General features: G+C 42.0%; 1 protein-coding gene across 25 annotated transcripts in view; it reads left to right on the plus strand.

Annotated features, from left to right (window-relative positions):
* The window catches only part of zbtb38 (zinc finger and BTB domain containing 38), an 89,800-nt gene that overhangs the window by 66,208 nt on the left and 3,472 nt on the right, over window positions 1–20,120 (plus strand). For 13 of the 25 annotated variants that reach the window (XM_059994280.1, XM_059994209.1, XM_059994201.1 and 10 more), the window contains one exon: window positions 102–5,270. The exons of 10 other annotated variants lie outside the window; for them this stretch is intronic. In XM_059994280.1, the coding sequence (XP_059850263.1) occupies window positions 102–4,220 (4,119 nt within the window). In that variant the 3' untranslated portion in view covers window positions 4,221–5,270. Of the gene's footprint in view, window positions 1–101; window positions 5,271–14,212; window positions 14,302–18,631; window positions 19,709–20,120 lie in introns of those variants that run through there. 2 more of the 25 variants (XR_009516530.1, XR_009516527.1) reach the window with 2 other exon arrangements.

Genomic DNA, 20,120 nt, shown 5'->3' on the forward strand with positions numbered 1-20,120 from the left:
TTGTTTCTACTAAAATGAGATTAAGATGGATCTTTAACATGCACGTGGTTGGAACTCGATCAATATCTAATATTGATTAAATTCATTTATTTTCCTTCCAGATGACTGTCATGCCATCAAGTGCAGATATCATGGACAACTCGCACAGCCAGACTGTCCTTAGTTGCTTGAATGAACAGCGCACCAAAGGTGTATTCTGTGATGTCACCATTGTTGTGGAAGACACAAAATTTAAAGCCCACAAGAATGTTTTGGCAGCATCCAGTGCTTACTTTAAGAACCTTTTTTCCAGCCAAGAGTTGTGGTTGGTCGGTCATATCCTTGAATTGCCTGACTTTAAGGCAGATGTGTTTGCCGAAATATTGCATTTCATCTACAGCTCAAAGGTGGTTGTCAAGGGATCTGAGCGAGTGAAAGATCTTGTGGATGGTGGAAAAAGGTTAGGGATATCGTTTCTGGAAAACCTGATGCCCACGCCCCAGCAACACATTGTGTCTCTGGATGTTTTGTGCAGCGCGTCTCCCAATTCCACTCGATCGCTTTCTCCTGCTTCTTCCCTTTCCTTATCAGCGGGTTTCCACAATCTGAAAGCGGAGGCCTGCAATTCTGTCTGTGACAAAGGCAGTGAAGAGTTTCAGCCTGCCAATGGGCCCCGCATCACAAATGCATTTTCCATTTTCAACATGCAGGAAGGCAGCGACTTGTACTTTCCACTTGACTTAACAGCCAACGTCAACAAAAAAGTAGCAGAATCTGATAAGCTGCCCATGGTATGTGTTCCCCAGGATACAACTAGAGCGCAGCAAAAGCCTGCTCAGACATTCGCTGAACATTCCTATGCTGTGTTCTCCTCCAGAAAAGATCAGCAAAATGGTGAACACCATGGTCTTCAAGAAGTTTTACAAGAAAAAGACAGCCCTTTATGTAACAGTAGTTGCACTGCTACTGGCACTGGAAGCAGGCAGGATGTTCATCCTGATTTGCAAGGCCAGATTTGCAAGCCGAGCCAACCACCCCAAGCTGCCACTTCAACTGACTTCAAGGTTCTACGATTCAATTTAAATGTTCTGCAGACCACAAGCAAAAGTAATCCAGTAGGCTTTGTGCCCGTGGCTGAGCCATTAAATGAGCCAACCTTGAATTCACAGGAGGCTTCAGGTAGAGCTACAGATCCAGAGAAATGTTGCCCTCTTGCGGAAAATATCAGCCAAACAGGGCCCGATGCTGCTTGGTCTGAAGCGGCGCCAGAATCGGAAAGCCAAGCTGCTTACAGCTGCAAGTACTGCCCGCGGTCCTTCAGCACTCGGGTTTCATTGAATGTCCACTCCCAGATCCACACGAGCCTCTTCGAAAAGCCCCTGTCCTGCAGGCACTGTGGCAAACCGTTTGTTCATCTCAAGAGGCTCCAGACGCATGAGCACCTTTGCAGAGGGCCAGGATCCGTTGCGCCTGACTCCGAGTCCACAGACGAGCAAGTGGAGAACTTTTCCAGCGACAATGAAGTCGCCAGGAGCGAGGAAGATGTAAATATGATTTCCTGTACTTCAGAATCGGAGAATTCCAACAAGCGCTCGATAAACTTGGTACGGTCAAGGCGAGGTAGCAGCTCACCAGACCCAGAACATTTTGTAAAGGTTGTTGACGGACACATCTTGTATTTTTGCAGTGTTTGCAAGCGCTCCTACGTAACCTTGTCCAGCTTGAAGAGACATGCCAATGTTCATTCTTGGAGAAGAAGCTATCCCTGTCATTACTGCAGTAAAGTATTTGCTTTGGCTGAATATCGCACCAAACATGAAATATGGCACACTGGTGAAAGGCGCTATCAGTGCATCTTTTGTTTAGAGACCTTCATGACCTATTATACTTTGAAAACCCATCAGAAGTCTTTTCACGGTATTGACCCAGGTCTCCCCACAAACAAGAAAACAGCCAATGCTGGATACAGAGCCAAGATGTATCCATTCAAACTCTACAGGCTTCTACCTATGAAGCTGCAAAAGAGACCCTACAAGACTTACACGCGATCAAGTCCAGAAAATTTCAACAGGAATCAAACTATCAGAGTTTCTTCAAATGTTGATCTCGGTAACATTTCCTTTGGCAATCCGTCGTCTGCTTCAGAGGATTTGCAGGACAAGTTGATCTCTTCGGAGACCATTCCTTCAGAACACTCACTTCATTTTGCGTCAGCTCCGGATGGGCGGAATGGAGGAGAAGACGCACCACCTTGCCTGTCAGGAGCTAGTGATGGCCAATTCAATGATCCCTTGCTTCCTTGGTCTTCCACTGAAAATGAAGCTCATCATGGTGAAAACCACTGTGTTGAAATTGAACAACAATGTTTAGCCACTGATGTTAATACAGCAGGTCCTTCTGTTATTAACTATGGGCATACAGCACCCTCTGTGATAATGCATAGCAACAGGGTTTCTTCCGTTATAAAGCATGGAAATGCTTTTTCTTCTGTCATTGCATATAGTGGTGGTAATGATGGTTATCAAACGTGTCCTAAGACCAGTGTTAGCAGTGATCCTTCAGATACAAAAACAAGGAAGAACATGGCTAAAGAAAGTCTTAAACTACAGAATAAAGGTAGTTATAGGAAAACTGTAGAATCAGCCAAGGGAAGTGGACAGCTTTCAGGACCAGGAGCTGCACACAAGAACCGTTCAAGTACTTTCTCCGAAGGAAGCCGGACAGAAACCTACATTGCAAAGCCTGCCTGCCCTGGAACCTCCGCTGACAACCAGGTAGCCCCTCTCTGCCAAATTACTGTGAAAATTGCTGATAAAGCAGTTGTGCAAAGACACATTGCCAGCTCCAAACTGTTCGGTAGAAAGGGCCGGAAGCCAAAATGGATGGTGTCAAAAGAGGAAAAGGTGGCTGAAAATTTCAAGATGGAGGAAGATGAAGATCAAAATATGAAGTCAGCTGGCTGTCCTGATCCTGCTGGAAGTAATGCGGATCCTGCAGGAGGCATAGAAACGTGCGATGAAATGAGCGATCATGATTCAAATGACAAACTTTGGAGACCGTACTATAAGTACAAGCCAAAGAAGAAAGCTAAAGCATTTCACAAAATGAGAAAATCTAGGTGGAAAAGACAGCATGGATCTAAGGACCATAACCTTCCTGAGTCTATATCTAGCACAACTGAAGAAAAGGATGTTCCTGAAGAAATTGCTCATAATAACATTACTAGTGATGACTCCCAAAACTGGAGTAATCAGCTTGATAATAGAGTAAAACCTGTTGAAGAAAAACTAGAAAGTAACCTGAAATGGGGTGCAACTAAAAAGCCTTACTCATGTACCCTTTGCGCAAAATTATTTTCAAACCCTTCTACTCTGAAGACACACCTAAGGTGTCACACTGGTGAGCAGCCATTCTCCTGCGAAACTTGTGGACGCCGATTTTCAGTCCAAGGAAATCTCCACAAACACAAACGCATTCATCTGGGTATGAAAGAGTTTGTTTGCATGTACTGTGACAAGGCCTTCACTTTGAGCGAGACCCTGAAAACGCACGAGAGGATTCACACGGGCGAGAAACGGTACCGTTGCCATTTTTGTCCGCAACGTTTCCTTTACCTGACGACAAAGAAAAATCATGAGCAGAAGCACTTGGAAAAAAAACGTGCTCAACAGGAAGGGAAAGAACATGTATGCTTCCAGTGCTTTAAAATATGTAAAACTGCAGCTGCACTTGGTATGCACCAAAAGAAGCACGCAGTAAAGCCATCTGCTCAAAAAGATTCTCAGGTATTGTTGGACTTCAAAGATGACCAACACACAAATTTGAAAACAGAATCCAAACATAAAAGTGGAGCAGAGGCAGAGGATGAATACCCTCTGCCAACCACATCTGGAAATGATGACCAGATGAATTGTTCGCTCAGTACAGAGCCATTGCTTCCCGCCACCCAACCTGAACTGGCACCTGTACCACAGCAGAATAATTGTGTTGCATATCCATGGACAGCTGCTGCTCACAATGTGGGACCACGTCACTTACAAAGAACGCTGCCAGAGAACAGTGAGAAAACGTGGAAAGTTCACCAGCAAAGTCTAGATATAAATCTGCCTCTTTGTACAAATAGTTCATACAATCCGCATGACAGTAGCCATGGAGATGATGAAAGACTTGCTTTCTATCAACGTGCTTCCGAAATGTTTTATAGCCATCAGGTGGAGGGGATAGTGTACAAAGCTATGTGAAAGGACTGGTTGAGAAACGTATGTGCTTCCTTGGAATGATGTAGCAATATTCCCTGAAATCCAACATATTTAACTGAAAGGTTTCTGTGATTCCCCAAGTGTGGGCAGTAGTATATTTTGATGATGTTGAAAAGTCAGATGTTTAGTGAAATTGAAAAAGAATTCAAATTTCCTTTTGAAGCTTAAAGATTCCACCTTTTTGTTGTTATGATGCCCTAATTTCCTCTGGGAAATGTAATCCATTACTATAAATTTGTTGAAACAAAAAAGAATTAAGTTTTCATTGCCTTACGACAAGGCGCAGAAAGGCAAATCCTTGGTGTAAGAGGAAGATCAGAAACAAAATTGAATAATTTATTTTTAATGAAAGGAAGGGAAAGTAGAATGTATAATATGGCAAACATCCAACACATTTGAGTTCTAAAACATGAGAAAATATTGAAAAGAAACAAATGATAACCATGACCAACCTAGCAGTAGACTTATTCCAGACTTTGTGACTGCACATGTATACATGGGACCTCCATGTATGTATATAACTTTTTTACTACATTAATATATAACTGGATAGGTTTATTCATGATCTATTCCATGTTCATGAGTAAAGGTCTATTGAAAAATATTGTTGTCTTGAAAATCCAGTTCAGTTGAAACTTTTTTCCCCTCTATTTTATACAAAATGAGACTTAAATCTTGGTGAAAGAAAAATGAACTGTTATGTCCCTTTGCTCTTTCCTAAAGTGACACATACTTTAGTTTTGTAGGTTTTTTTTTTACCATAAAACAGTTACAAAGATTTAAGGAACTTTCCTATTGTACATAATGTGAATAACATGAAATTTCATCCTGTAAACTTCTTGTGGCAGCCGTTAGATTAACATTTAACATAATTAAATGTAAAAGAGTTTGTTTGTGTCAAGCCAAATATTCATTCTCATGGTGAGGAAAGGGATAAAGTTACTTTTGGATAAAAGTATGAAAAGACATATGAACACTGTAATGATATTGATGGAATTGATTTGATGTAATAAAGCAAATTTTAAAATGTGATTTTTTTGTTTTTTCTTCTTGGTGAACTATGTGCAGCATTCAGTTCATTCTCTGTAACTTGTTTTAACTTTGATCCACAATTGTGATGGAATTTAATTTTAGGTAGTAAATCAGCATGAAGCATTTAGAGCTGATGATAGAGACAACATAGCCCTTTTTATTGAGTATTTTAATTAGTATTTTTCTGGAGCATTATCAATATACTGAAGCATAGTTTGATTTATAAACACTTCCATTTCATAGTGACCATAAGTGATTTCATTTTATTAAGAGATGCAGCACAATGAGCCCATTCCATATAACCATATAACAATTACAGCATGGAAACAAGCCATCTCGGCCCTTCTAGTCTGTGCCAAACGCTTACTCTCACCTAGTCCCACCTACCTGCACTCAGCCCATAACCCTCCACTCCTTTCCTGTCCATATACCTATCCAATTTTACTTTAAATGACAATACCGAACCTGCCTCTACCACTTCTACTGGAAGCTCATTCCACACAGCTACCACTCTCTGAGTAAAGAAATTCCCCCTCGTGTTACCCCTAAACTTTTGCCCCTTAACTCTCAACTCATGTCCTCCTGTTTGAATCTCCCCTACTCTCAATGGAAAAAGCTATCCACGTTAACTCTATCTATCCCCCTCTTAATTTTAAATACCTCTATCAAGTCCACCCTCAACCTTCTACGCTCCAAAGAATAAAGACCTAACTTGTTCAACCTTTCTCTGTAACTTAGGTGCTGAAACCCAGGTAACATTCTAGTAAATCTTCTCTGTACTCTCTCTATTTTGTTGACATCTTTCCTATAATTTGGTGACCAGAACTGTACACAATACTCCAAATTTGCCCTTACCAATGCCTTGTACAATTTTAACATTACATCCCAACTCCTATACTCATTGTTCTGATTTATAAAAGTCAGCATACCAAAAGCTTTCTTCACCACCCTATCCGCATGAGATTCCATCTTCAGAGAACTATGCATCATTATTCCTAGATCATTCTGTTCTACTGCATTCTTCAATGCCCTACCATTTACCATGTATGTCCTATTTTGATTAGTCCTACCAAAATGTAGCACCTCACACTTATCAGCATTAAACTCCATCTGCCATCTTTCAGGCCACTCTTCTAACTGGCCTAAATCTCTCTGTAAACTTTGAAAACCTACTTCATTATCCACAATGCCACCTATCTTAGTATCATCTGCATACTTACTAATCCAGTTTACCACCCCATCATCCAGATCATTAATGTATATGACAAACAACATTGGACCCAGTACAGATCCCTGAGGCACACCACTAGTCACCGGCCTCTAACCTGACAAACAGTTATCCACCACTACTCTCTGGCATCTCCCATTCAACCACTGTTGAATCCATTTTACTACTTCAATATTAATACCTAACGAATGAACCTTCCTAACTAACCTTCCATGTGGAACTTTGTCAAAGGCCTTACTGAAGTCCATATAGACAACATCCACTGCTTTACCCTCATCAACTTTCCTCGTAACCTCTTCAAAAAATTCAATAAGATTTGTCAAACATGACCTTCCATGCGCAAATCCATGTTGACTGTTCCTAATCAGACCCTGTCTATCCAGATCATTATATATACCATCTCTAAGAATACTTTTCATTAATTTACCCACCACTGACGTCAAACTGACAGGCCTATAATTGCTAGGTTTACTCTTAGAACCCTTTTTAAACAATGGAACCACACGAGCAATACGCCAATCCTCCGGCACCATCCCCGTTTCTAATGACATTTGAAATATTTCTGTCCGAGCCCCTGCTATTTCTACACTAACTTCCCTCAAGGTCCTAGGGAATATCCTGTCAGGACCCGAAGACTTATCCACTTTTATATTCCTTAAAAGCACCAGTACTTCCTCCTCTTTAATCATCATAGTTTCCATAACTTCCCTACTTGTTTCCCTTACCTTACACAATTCAATATCCTTCTCCTTAGTGAATACCGAAGAAAAGAAATCGTTCAAAATCTCCCCCATCTCTTTTGGCTCCACACATAGCTGTCCACTCTGATTCTCTAAGGGACTAATTTTATCCCTCACTATCCTTTTGCTATTAATATAACTGTAGAAACTCTTTGGATTTATTTTCACCTTACTTGCCAAAGCAACCTTGTATCTTTTAGCTTTTCTAATTTCTTTCTTAAGATACTTTTTACACTCTTTATATTCCTCAAGCACCTCATTCACTCCACGCTGCCTATACTGATTGTAGATATCTCTATTTTTCTGAACCAAGTTTCCAATTTCCCTTGAAAACCATGGCTCTCTCAAACTTTTAACCTTTCCTTTCAACCTAACAGGAACATAATGATTCTGTACCCTCAAAATTTCACCTTTAAATGACTTCCATTTCTCTATTACATCCTTCCCATAAAACATTATCTCAATCCACTCCTAAGTCCTTTCGCATCTCCTCAAAGTTAGCCTTTCTCCAATCAAAAATCTCAATGCTAAGTCCAGTCCTATCCTTCTCCATAGTTATATTGAAACTAATGACATTGTCATCATTGGACCCGAAGTGCTCCCCAATACATAGCTCTGTCACCTGACCTACCTCATTCCCTAACAGGAGATCCAACACTGCCCCTTCTCTGGTTGGTACCTCTATGTATCTCTACCTCTATGCTGCAAAAAACTATCCTGCACACATTTTACAAACTCCAAACCATCCAGCCCTTTTACAGTATGGGCTTCCCAGTCTATATGTGGAAAATTAAAATCTCCCACAATCACAACCCTGTGCTTACTACAAATATCTGCTATCTCCTTACAAATTTGCTCCTCCAATTCTTGCTCCCATTAGGTCGTCTATAATACACCCCTATAAGTGTTACTACACCCTTCCCATTCCTCAATTCCACCCAAATAGCCTCCCTAGATGAGCCCCCTCACCTATCCTGCCAGAGCACCGCTGTAATATTTTGTCTGACAAGCAATGCAACACCTCCCCTCTTGTCCCTCCGATTCTATCACAGCTGAAGCAACGAAATCCAGGAATATTTAGTTGCCAATCACACCCCTCCTGCAACCATGTTTCACTAACACCTATAACATCGTATTTCCAGGTATCAATCCATGCTCTAAGCTCATCCACCTTTCTTACAATGCTCCTGGCATTAAAATAAATGCATTTAAGAAATTCTCCACCCCCTCCTCTCGGTTTATCACTAACAGTGCAAACAACTTTACTATCTTTTTCTTCCTTCTCTCATACATCTGTTCCTACACTCTAGTTCCCCTCCCCCCCCCCATATCTAGTTTAAATCCATTGGAGCCTCTCTAGCAAACCTACCTGCAAGAATATTTGTCCCCCTCCAGTTCAGATGTAAAACATCCCGCCAGAACAGGTCCCACCTTCCCTGGAAAACTGCCCAATTATCTATAAATCTGAAGCCCTCCCTCCTGCACCATGTCTTCAGCCACGTGTTGATCTGCACTATCTTACTATTTCTAAACCCACCTGCACGTGGCACTGGTAGCAATCCTGAGATTGCTATTCTGGAGGTCCTGTCCTTTAACTTGGCACCTAACTCCCTAAATTCACCTTTCAGGACCTCCTCACTCTTCCTACCCACGTCATTGGTCCCTACATGGACCATGACATCTGGCTGCTCACCCTCCCTCTTGAGAATACTGAGAACTCGATCCGAGATATCGTGGACCCTGGCACCAAGGAGGCAACAGACCATCCGGGCTTCTTGATCTCTTCCACAGAACCTCTTATCTATCCCCCTAACTATCAAATCCCCTATCACTACTGCTCTCCTCTTTTCCCTCCTTCCCTTCTGAGCTGAGGGTCCAGTCTCGGTGCCAGAGATGCAACCACTGCAACTTGTCCCTGGTAGGTCATCCCCACCAACAGTATCCAAAACGGTATACTTATTATTGGTGGGAACGGCCACAGGGGTGCTCTGCTCTTCCTGTCTATTCCCCTTCCCTCTCCTGACAGTCACCTAGCTACCTGTCTCCTGACTCTTAGGGGTGACTATCTCCCTGAAACTCCTGTCTATTTCTGTTCCTGCCTCCCGAATGATTCAAAGTTTATTCAGCTCCAGCTCCAGTTTCCTAACTTGGTTTGTCAGGAGCTGCAGTCAGATGCACCTTTTGCAGGTGTAGTCATCAGGGACAATTGTGCTCGCCCTGACTTCCCACATACTGCAAACGGAGCACTCGACTGCCCTAACTGCTGCCTCCATTACCTACTCCTAAGCTAATTAGATTAATTAAAGGAGCTTACCCAGCCTTACCTCACTTGGAGTGAAGCTCGTCCTCAGCCTCTGCCCACCAAGGCCTTCCTACTCTGTTTCCCTCTACTATGTCACCAGCTCCATTAATCTGCTCGCTTTTTAAACTCTCCCGCTGTCTCACGGGCCAACTTTCACGCACTTGCGCAGTCATGCCCTGTTCAAACTGCCCATTGTTTCCATGTGACGATTTAACCCTACTAACCCATACATTCTTAGAATGCGGGAGGAAACCGGAACACCCAGAGGAAACCCACACAGTCACAGGGAAGAAGACTGTGGCAGAAATTAAACTCAGGCCACTGGTTCTGTAAGAGGACTGTACTAACCACTATACTACCACGGTGTCCCAGCATCCAACAGTAACAAATTGCAATTGTGTAGCTCTCGTAGCTTCAGAGAAAAACTTGCTTCACGGGAGTAATAAGACTTAAAATTGGCACTGGGCTAAAAATGGGAGATGTAAATAAAACCTTAGTTCAAGGATTTTTTTAAGATGGGACAGAGAGACAGAGGTTTAAGGAAGGATCTTCAGAAATTTGGGCCATGTCATTGCCACATGTGAAGTGAAGGTCAAGCAACAGGCCAGAAATAGAGGAACATGCAGTTTTTAGAGAATCCAGAGATTGAGAAATGTTCACCCTGCGTCTCTTCATGATTACCAACCATATACATTCGTTGAAAGTAATTTAGTAAATCATTCCACTCAATAAAGTTTATAAACCCAGTCAGAGGTCCTTTGGCAAATACCACTTCGACAGTTATGTTGAATGCAATTTGTAACTCATTTTTTTCTTTCTAGCATCAGAGTGCTGCAGGCTGAACATTCAGTTGTAAGTTGATTCCTGCATAGGAAAAGAATGTCACTTCAACTTGCTGCATCATAATTTGTGGAATTTAACTTTAGCTAAAAGTCGAAAGGATTTTATCAAATACACCTGATTAAATGTCTGTTTAAATGTTCCGCGTGGATGCCATTCTTCCACTAATTCAGTAATCTCTTCAAAAATATCAATCGGATTTCTCAGACAGGACTTACCTTTCTGCAAATTCATATTTGTAACCTTCAATCAATAAAAAAAAATGTGCAAGATTTCATTTGTCTGTCATTTATTCCAGCAATTATCTAACCACATTCTGCTCTATAGTTCCCTGTTTTGATTTCCCTTCTCTGTACCTGTCATTTTGTTTTTGAAGACTGGGGATTATTTTCCAATTTATTACAGTATGATAGTGGAAGGCAATGGCTAGAAGTTAACCTTTCTTCTTTGTTTAAAATAGAAACATAGAAAACCTACAGCACAAAAAAATTCAGCCCACAAAATTGTGACAAACATGGTCCTACCTTAGAAATTACTAGGGTTACCCATAGCCTTCCATTTTTCTAAGCTCCATGTACTCTTTGCCTTCTGTGGGCAAGCCAGTTCTGGACCCACAAAGCAATGTCCCCTTAGATCCCATGCCTCCTTACTTTCTCAATAAGCCTTGCATGGGGTACCTTATAAAATGCCTTGCTGAAATCCATATACGCTACATCTACTGCTTTTCCTTCGTCAATGTGTTTAGTAACATCCTCAAAAGATTCAATCAGTCCCTATCGTAACCGCCTCCACCACTATTGCCGGCAGCCCATTCCACGCACTCACTACTCTCTGCATAAAAAAACTTACCCCTGACATCTCCTCTGTACCTATTCCCAAGCACCTTAAACCTGTGCCCTCTCCTGTTAGCCATTTCAGCCCTGGGAAAAAGCCTCTGACCATCCACGTGATCAATACCTCTCATCATCTTATACACACCTATCAGGTCACCTCTCATCCTCCGTCGCTCCAAGGAGAAAAGGCTGAGTTCACTCAACCTGTATTCATAAATCATTCTCCCCAATCCAGGCAACATCCTTGTAAATCTCCTCTGCACTCTTTCTATGGTTTCCACATCCTTCCTACAGAGAGGCGACCAGAACTGAGCGCAGTACTCCAAGTGGGGTCTGACCAGGGTCCTATTTAGCTGCAACATTACCTCTCAGCTCCTAAATTCAATTCCATGATTGATGAAGGCCAATACACTGTATTGTCTTCTTAACCACAGAGTCAACCTGAGCAGCTGCTTTGAGCGTCCTATGGACTCAGACCCCAAGATCCCTCTGATCCTCCACACTGCCAAGAGTCTTACATTAATATTATATTCTGCCATCATATTTGACCTACAACAATGAGCAAATTCGCATTTAAACAACACACACAAAATGCTGGTGGAACACAGCAGGCTAGGCAGCATCTTTAAGGAGAAGCACTGTCGACGTTTCAGGCCGAGACCCTTCATCAGGACTAACGTTAGTAGGACTTCGTTAGTCCTGACGAAGGGTCTTGGCCCAAAACATCGACAGTGCTACTCCTTATAGATGCTGCCTGGCCTGCTGTGCTCCACCAGCATTTTGTGTGTGTTGTTTGAATTTCCAGCATCTGCAGATTTCCTCGTGTTTCCACTTCACACTTACCTGGGTTGAACTCCATCTGCCACTTCTCAGTCCAGTTTTGCATCCTATCAATGTCCCGGTGTAACCTCTGACAGCCCTCCACACTATCCACAACACCCCAACCTTTGTGTCATCAGCAAACTTACTTACCTATCCCTCCACTTCCTCGTCATTTATAAAAATCATGAAGAGTAAGGGTCCCAGAACTGATCCCTGAGGCACTCCACTGGTGACCGACTTCCATGCAGAATATGACCCATCTACAACCACTCTTTGCCTTCTGTGGGCAAGCCAGTTCTTCATCCACAAAGCAATATCCCTTGGATCCCATGCTTCCTTACTTTCTTAATAAGCCTTGCATGAGGTACCTTATCAAATGCCTTGCTGAAATCCATATACACTACATCTACTACTCTTCTTTCATCAATGTGTTTCGTCATATCATCAAAAAATTCAATCAGGCTCGTAAGGCACAACCTGCCCTTGTCAAACCCATGCTGACTGCTCCTAAGTGTATTATACCTCTCCAAATATTCATAAATCCTGCCTCTCAGGATCTTCTCGATCAAATTACCAACCTCTGAAGAAAGACTCACTGGTCTATAATTTCCTGGGCTATCTCAGCTCCCTTTCTTGAATAAGGGAACAACATCCACAACCCTCCAGTCCTCCGGAACCTTTCCCATCCCCATAGATGATGTAAAGATCATTGCCAGAGGCTCAGCAATCTCCTCCCTCACATCCCACAGTAGCCTGGCATAATACCCAATCTCAAAAATATAAAATTCCACCTTCTCACTGGGTAGAGCTTTAAAAAGAAAAAGGGCAAAATGGGGTGACTTAATACAGGTGTGCAAGATGATAAGAGGAATAGATCAAGTGGACAGCCAGATAATTTTTCCCAGGGCAGAAATAACCAATACGAGGGAATATAATTTTAAGGTGACTGAAGGAAAATATAATGGGGAATGTCAGAGGTAATTTTTTACACAGAGAGTGTGTGGAACGACCTGCCAGAGCTGGTGGTAGAGACAGATACATTAGGGACATTTAAGAGACTTCTAGATCAATACATGGACAAAAGGAAAATGAAGCCTATATAGGAGGGAAATGTTAGATCAGGGGATCCCAAACTTTTTTATGCATTGGACCCTTACCATTAACCTGACAGGTCCATGGACCACAGGTTGGGTACCTCTGTGTTATCTTGGAATGGGTTAAAAGGTGAGCACACCTTGAAGGGCTGAAAGTCCTGTTCTGTGCTCTTATGTTCTACATTTAAAAAGAAACAAACAAATCGGGCCAATATCATGGATGGACGACTGATCCTGACAGCGAATTGAGTTCTACATCTTAACATTGAACTCAAAAGTCTGTGACACACCCAGATGGAAGATGAAGGTGCTGTTTCTCAAGCTTGTGTTGGACCGTAGACTAATAGGTCTGAGTAGGAGAGGGGTGGAGTATTAAAATGGCAGAAAGCAGGAAGCTCTGTGTCACCCCTAAGGATTGAAGGCAGGAGCTCTACAGAGTATTTACCCAACCCACGTCTGGTTTCTCCATTGCAGAGGAGACCACCCCGTTAATACGTAATTGCCCAGATTGGAAGTCCTGCAACTGTTTTTAAAGTCCACAATGTTTTCTACTATTTTGAGGTTAAAGTTGAGGAGAGAAGCACATGTTTCATTGTAACATGGGAATATTAAATACAATACAAATGAGTGGCAGGAAAATATCAATATTTGACATTTATAAGGTTGATTATTCACAGACTCGTCTGTCAAAATACAATCAGCTGATCTTGAGCAACACACACAAAATGCTGGAGGAACTCAGCTGCTCAGGTAACGTCCATGGAAAGGAATAAAGAGTCAATATTTTGGGCCTTTTCTGGATTGCTGCCTGTGGCATTGGAAATTAGATAAGGAGACCTATTGCCATGTTGTGTATTCTGCCTATGTTTTAAAAAACATTTTGGTAATAACAACGCAGAGGACAGCAGAGATTTGCAGAAGATACGTCTACTGCAACACCAGTGACCAAGTGTGGTGATGGTGTGGCATCTCCCCCAGGTCCTCAGTTTCTGTCCAATATCCCAAAGATTTTAATCAGTAACTGTAACCTCTCCTAGTGTAGGATTTAGGCAGAAGTATTAGAAGTGTTGTAAGGTTATGGGTGAACAGAGGCGATAAGAACATTCTGAGACATGCTATATACTCCATGGACGCCACTGTGGGAAAACCTTCATGGCATCTTCATGGAAGAGGTTTGTGTTAAGGAAGTGTGAGCAAGTGTAAAATGGTCTCTGGATGTTTCTGAACAAGAGCATGAAGTAGAATTTGCTCTTTCTGATCATTATGAATTGCTAGAGATGCTGGAAGTGATATGTTGTGCTGTCATAGGGCCATAGGGTATTTCTACCTACTCAAGGGTAGACAAGGTTGTCTATTATTGGAAAAAAAGAGCAGAAAACTACAGTTGCTGAAATACAAAGATAAGACAGATCAGAAATTCAGGCAGAATCCGAGGAGAGAGAAATAGATTTAGTGGTTGAGGTCATTGATTCTTCGTTCTTGATTCATGCTGATGGTTTCTGGCTATTTGGTGGAGAAGCACTGGTTAGTGCCAATGTGCCCTGGGCTTCAGTACCTGGACAGTACGGTGCAGAAACGCAGTATGTGGTTGATTCAGTGCTGGATTTAGGGCAGAGACTTTCTTTAACCAGCATTAAAAAGTTGATCATTTTCTTTCTTTTTTGATTAATACAGTACAGTTTTAACTTGTAAAATAATTTACATAGCTTGAAGGTAGTTTAAATGAATATTTAACTGTTAATTATTTAAATATCGTTTGCTTGTTTCTGAAAGTCATTAAAGAAAACAAGTGGGGAAGTCCATGGACAGGACTTTGGTTTCCACCTACACTCTTGGTTCATTCCATTTTATTGAATCTCAGCAACAATGCTGACAGGAAATTGGAAACCACAAGTCTGTAAAATATAAACATGACGGCAGGCATTCCATGCAAAGCTAATGCAAGACAAGGGCAGGGTCCAATGCTATCTGACTCACTGTCTTATCTGAAAAATGATGTTTTGGAAAGTGCAGTATTCCCTCATGACTGCACTGAAGTTGTAGTACAGATTTTGACATTATGTCTATGGAGCTTTTGCCTTTTGTTTGAATGACTCTATAATGGAAGTCCACCTTCTGGGATGTCTGCCACTTACTTGTTCATGAGCTGGTGTGTGTGTGTGTGTGTGTGTGTGTGTGTGTGTGTGTGTGTGTGTGTGTGTGTGTGTGTGTGTGTGTGTGTGTGTGTGTGTGTGTGTGTGTGTGTGTGTGTGTGTGTGTGTGTGTGTGTGTGTGTGTGTGATCGGTTAGTCTTGTGAGACTTTGGATCTGTGTCCTCTCCAAGGTTGTATGGAACACCGGCAGTTGCCCATGCAGCAAGCTTCCCCTCCCCACGCAAGGGAAGGGCAAGGGCCGACACAGCTTGGCACCAGCGTCGTCGCAGGAGTTGACAGAACGAGGTTGAAGGCAACGTCCGACTGCCTCAGGGACTCCAGCTCCGGATTTGTCCTCAGGGTTTACTCCCGAAACCTTTCCCATGAGTGGTTATGGCCGCAAGGCAGCGGAGGTTTGAAATCAGAGTTTTCCCTCTCTTAGATGGACTGCCTTCCCAGGCTGACAAACTCCATCTACCCGAAATAAGCTGTACTTGTACCTAAATACCTTAAAACTAAATTAGCTTAAAATTCATACAGATAATGTAATGATACTCCCCACACATTTTGAAATAAGTGTTGCTCAAACTAATTTTGTGTTTTGTCTAAATATAGGCAGTATGCAGCAGGGAAGACCACTATGGTCTGCAAACCCAAAACAGTTAACATATCTTTGCAGCCACACAGGTTTAACATCTGAGTTTTATAAGAAATCCACAATAATTCCAGGCCTCTGATCCACACTTGTAGTGACGAAGGACATCCAGCGTCCAGGCCCTCACTCCGTATTTGTAGGTCAGTGGTGTGGACATCTGGAATCTAGGCCTTTGCACCCAAAGGCCAGTGACACAGATGTGTGATAAAAAGTCATCTGTGGATGCCAGGCTGTCTCAGACCAGTGGGTCCTGGGATCAAATGTTTGTGCAAGCAGGAGGCACAAGGGTCAGTGAATCCAGAGTTCAGGGTCTTGTCATCGGGGATCAAAACTCAAGATCGAAGTCGATCAGAAATCCGGAAGCTGAAGATGGATGGTGAAAGCCTGGAGACTGCAGGCCTGAAGGCCTATCCTATACTGGAGTTGGAGGACTATCAGCCTGTGTGGGTGGGTGGGCGGGAGGTAAGGGCTTGTCCTGATGTTAGTATTTTGTTGCTTGTGGTGTTCTGTTTTACTGTGTTTTGAGTTGTTCTGCTGAGCTTTGTGGACATGCTGTATTGGCACTGGAATGTGTGGCGACCTGAGGTGTTGGTAGTTAATGCAAACATCACATTTCACTGTATGTTTCAATGTATATGTCATAAATAAATGAATCTGAATTTGAATTACATCATTTGACAATGGCCACCAATGTTAAATGATGTAATTCAGGTCACTTTTTTAAAAGAACAAGCAGATATTGCTTACGTTTAAGAGGACCACAACCTTGTCATGGGATTTGGAGGCTTACCTGCCTCAATGACCTGTAGAGCTATGTTGGCTGGGCTCAGGGCTTTACTCTTTGGCTCTTGGTAGGGTCACCCTAACAAACAGGTCAATGGGCAGCGGCAAGACTAAGTGCGCTCCACCGGTCCTTCATGTTTGGGGGTTCAGCTCAGGGCCAATAACCCTGACTGATGAAATGAAATTTTTGCGGAAACAGCGTGAGTGTCCCTGAGTCTCCACCTGGGACTTGTATGACTGACAGCAGCGAAATCCGAGAGGAAGCTGCTGACACGATGAACACCAGCATAGATAGAGGACTTTCACTCCTGCTCTAAACGCCAGTGGTGTAATGGGCAGTAGGTTGAGTAAGTGATTTTGCTTGCATTTTGGACCACAGTATTTGAACATCCAGCAAACTAATTAAATCAAATAATGCCTTCAGCCCCCCCACCCCCCACCCCCGTAGGTCACCTGGCCCTTAAAGCCCTAAAAAGTGAAATGTTTTCTACATTTATTGCAATTTCTCAAAAAAAAAGATGTTATCATCTGCAAGATGCTGCAAGAAATCATCAATGCTTTATCAGATCTGTTAGTTGATGTGGGTTCCCTTGGGATTGTGGGGAATGAAAACTGGAAGGACCCAGGTCATTAACAAGTTGCATTCTTATCTCCTGATATGCGTGCTGTCATATGGGCAACAAGGATCAACATGCACCCATAACCTGAAATGACACAATTATGTTAATTTATCGTTAATTTATTGTTGTTAGTTGTTGGTCCTTTAATTCTGCCCCTCGAACAATTCCAAATTTAATTGTGTTCAATGAAAAATTCAATTTACATAGTACCATTAATGTAACAAATTTCTTGCTATTTTACTTAGAAGTACTTCTTAAAAGAAGCACTTCATGTTACTCTAGACACAAAAAATTACTTGAAAGCCTTGTGCTTGGAACAACAGCCATACAACACAACATCTGTATGCATGACGGCATAAAAGGGTTTTCACAAAATGTTCCATTTGTGAATTGAATTCACCTTGTTGTTTGCATATTTCTTCCAAACTCTCTGAAGACACAGAATATCTTCAGTGAGATAAGATATGAGTCATTAAGCTGCTTTATGTTACCTGCAAGTGAAGCTATTAAAGAAGATTACAGTGAGTAACAACTGTAAATAATGAACACACTCTGCTTCCCCCACATTGGCAGGTCATCACTCTTGATATAAACAAAACAAGTACACGTTCAGTATTGTAGCTTTCTCACAGTCTTCACTGAGCCTACCTGCTTTTCAGGATCCTGTATTTTTAAAACAATCGTTTCCATCTTTATTTTGTTAAAACTCTCTCTTTTCACAGCCTACTATGGTTGGGCCCAAAAGTGTCCTGTGTGTAATAATTTCTCTAGTAATTGGCTCCAAAATAGAGATTACATGGTATTCTGAGGCTTTAATAATGTTGAAACAATTTAATTAGAAGGTTGACAAGAACATAAAATATAAATATACTTTACATGTAAGCTGTTCCCACCACAGGACAGCTGGCCCGGGGAAGCCATAACTTGTTCACAAACATGGCTGGTATGTCATTAGGGATTTATGGAGAAATCTGTACTATATATGGTGTGAATAATTGGGACTTGCAGTCAAAATGATTGGGAACCACTTAACTAGACTAGGTTTCAACAGGTACATTTAATGTCAGAGAAATGTTTACAATATACATCCTGAAATTCTTTTTCTTTGCAAGCATCCATGAAAACAGAGGATTGCCTCAAAGAATGAATGAGAGTTAAAAGTTAGAACCTCAAACCCTACCTCCCCCCAGCTACCCCCTCACATGCACAAACAGCAGCAAGGCAACAATCAAACCCCCCACCAGCAAAAAAGCCTCGTCGCCCCCCCCCCCACCACCACCGAGCACTCAAGCGTGCAGCAAAGCATTAATAAAGACACAGGCTTTCAGTACCCCAATGACTACTCGTTCACCTGGTAATTCAACATACCCCAGGCTCTCTCTCTCTCTCCCCCCAATGAGGGAAAAAGGGGTGTCCCCATTTCACAGCGAGAGGGGAGACATAACAAACAGCTCATGGATTTTTGATGTTAAAAGTCTGTTGTGTCACTTTTTCTGAGCTCTGAGGCCAGAGAATTAGCCCCAGAAAGGGTTAGGTCTCTGGACGCACAGCCAGTGGCTAACCCACTGCTCCCAATGTTCCCTGTTCTCCCGTGAAGCCTCGTTCAAGGGGCATCGGCCTTGTATCAGCCCGTCTCCAGAGTCACAAAAACTCAGCACCCTGAAGGCAGGCTAGACTTCCTGTCTGCATCCTTAGGATATCAGAAGGCAGCCAGTTGTGGGGCTCTGAGAGCAGGTCCCATTCCCGCAAAGAACCAAAGTCAGAGAGTAACTCCAGATCAAGTTCTTCAAAGGACTTGAAAAGGGAAAAAAAACATATCAAAGATGGAAATAGAGCTGTTTCTGGAGATGCAAACAAAAGTGCTGCCGTTTAGCGCCATTGAGACTTTGCTCTGCCCTCCGAGTATTGAATATTAGCAAAATTAGCTCATGTTTTTAAATATCACAACTATACTTTAAAATGCATTTTGATTTTCTTTGACGTCCACATGATAACGTATTAGAGCCAGACCAAATAACTTTTAGATAGTTTTTATAAAGAGCACACAGTCATTATTGCCATATTACTATTCAGTAGGAGAAGAGTTGTAAGAAATTGAAATCCATTTTATTTAATATTTTTGGGGGTAAATGCTTTTCAAAATATTCTTAAACTTGGCAGACATACTTAACAGCAGTTATTTCAAATTAGATACTTCCTCCAATGCGCCTGAAAGGACATTTAAAATTATGACTTGCCAGCTAGCCCAACTACTCTGAGCTGCATTCACAGTAGGCCGCTATGTGCTCTGTTTAGGGTTGTGAGTGCTATAAAATGACTGGCCATTGTTTTTCTGTCTGTTCTATTTAGGATGTTTGAATAGCAACATTGGAGGTGAGCTGCACTTCTGGTAAATATGAGACATATAGATTCATAGATTGGGAACTGTCTGGAGACATGTTAAAATTGATTTTCCTCATTCGTAATTACAATGACTCAGCAGTGTAGGCTTTAGCGTTGCTATCAAACATCTTGCAAGTCTCAGCTAGCCTTCTGAGTTCTGAGCTTAGCACTTTAGCCATGGGTTTTAGTAATAGGATATAAAAATTAATAGTCTTCGGTGTATTTATTGATAGGATAAAAAATGTTTTTAACAGCTATCTTTCTCCTGAGTCCACACACATACCCATATATTAAAATAGGATGGATTTAAAATAAATTTTGTGGGAATACTGGAGGGATATTTTGTGCCTCTATAATATCATTGCATTTGAAAAATGAGGTGGGGTGGGGGGGGGAGTGGAATCAAAATATCAGGAAGA

Source organism: Hypanus sabinus, chromosome 2, assembly GCF_030144855.1.
Source record: "Hypanus sabinus isolate sHypSab1 chromosome 2, sHypSab1.hap1, whole genome shotgun sequence".
Lineage (NCBI taxonomy): Eukaryota > Metazoa > Chordata > Chondrichthyes > Myliobatiformes > Dasyatidae > Hypanus > Hypanus sabinus.